This window comes from Danio aesculapii, chromosome 21 (assembly GCF_903798145.1).
Source record: "Danio aesculapii chromosome 21, fDanAes4.1, whole genome shotgun sequence".
NCBI classification, from domain to species: Eukaryota; Metazoa; Chordata; class Actinopteri; order Cypriniformes; family Danionidae; genus Danio; species Danio aesculapii.
Window position 1 is genome coordinate 4,945,678 of NC_079455.1, and position 1,275 is coordinate 4,946,952.

General features: G+C 38.1%; 1 protein-coding gene across 1 annotated transcript in view; it reads left to right on the plus strand.

Annotated features, from left to right (window-relative positions):
• The first annotated feature begins 1,053 nt into the window (after positions 1 to 1,053).
• The window catches only part of bnip1b (BCL2 interacting protein 1b), an 11,492-nt gene continuing 11,270 nt past the window's right edge, over positions 1,054 to 1,275 (plus strand). The window contains exon 1 of the mRNA XM_056446275.1: positions 1,054 to 1,143. Within this exon, the coding sequence (XP_056302250.1) occupies positions 1,060 to 1,143 (84 nt within the window). The 5' untranslated portion in view covers positions 1,054 to 1,059. The remainder of the gene's footprint in view (positions 1,144 to 1,275) is intronic.

A 1,275-nucleotide genomic window follows, 5' to 3' on the forward strand; every position in this document is an offset into this window, starting at 1 on the left:
AGCACTGGGAAACACAAAAACAAAAATGCCAACTGACTCAGCCGGAGCTCGAAGCAGTGACCTTCCTGCTGTGAGGTGATCGAGCTATCCACTACGCCACCATGATGCAATCAATAATGTTATCAGGCATTTTTATAACAAAAATCATTTGGTGACACTATTAAAATAAATCAAAAGATAATTGCCAGGGAGACGTTTTTATTCATTTAAATTTTAGTAGTTGTACTGAGGTTGGTAAAGTTGGTTTTATATTTGCACAATATTCGATTAGTGACAATTTGCTCCCTATATTGTTTACCATGGTACTATGAATATTCGCTCAGAAATCACACAGTGAACAATGTTGTGGCTATATGATTTCACTATTTAGAATTTGTGAAGAATACCTTTCTGAAAGTATATTATTAAGGAGAAAGTCCGAATGTGTGACTATAAAGAAACTTTACCTCAGTTACACTTGTGTATGACTTCCCTGCTGAAAAAAAAAACAGCTTAAACCAGCATAGTCTGGTTAGCTGGTCGACCAACCTGGTTTTAGAGAGGTTCTGGCCATTTCCAGGCTGGTTTCCAGCCATTTCCTGCCTGTCTTAGCTGGTCAGGCTGAAAAATGACTAGCTAAAACCAGCTTGACCTGCCTGGTTATGCTGGTCAAGCTGGTTTTAGCTGGTCATCTCCTATCCTGACCTGCTAAGACTATGCTGAAAATGGCTGGAAACCAGCCTGGAACGGGCCAAACCCCCCTCTAAAACGAAGCTGGTCAACTAGGTAATACAGGTTATACAGTCATTTGGTAAAACCAACCAACCAGTCTAAGCTGTTTTTTTTCAGCAGGGTTATTATTGTAGACATTTAATACTTAAAATTTTAATTCAACGAAAATTATATAAATCATTGAAGTAAACATATTTAGTCTCAAGCTTTCCATATGTCTACGCTACAACAAAAAAAAAAAAACAGTTTTTTCTAGAAAGAAAACTGTACCCAGATCAGTTTTAAAGGGCGCATCAAAAAAGGCGCTACTAGCGTTTGGACCTTCTGACGTACCGTATAACAACAAACATGGCGTCCTCCTCTGATGTACATGTCCGAATATGTGGCCAAGAGATGATCAAATACGACCTGGAAATCAAAGCTATTATTCAGGTAGACGTCATTCTTTAAATAAACACACATAATGGCATTACTGACATATATAATGACAGACAGAAAGACGTATTTGGCCGTATTTGGTCGTGTATGTGTCAGTGATCACGAAACCTAAATGTCAATTCTTGT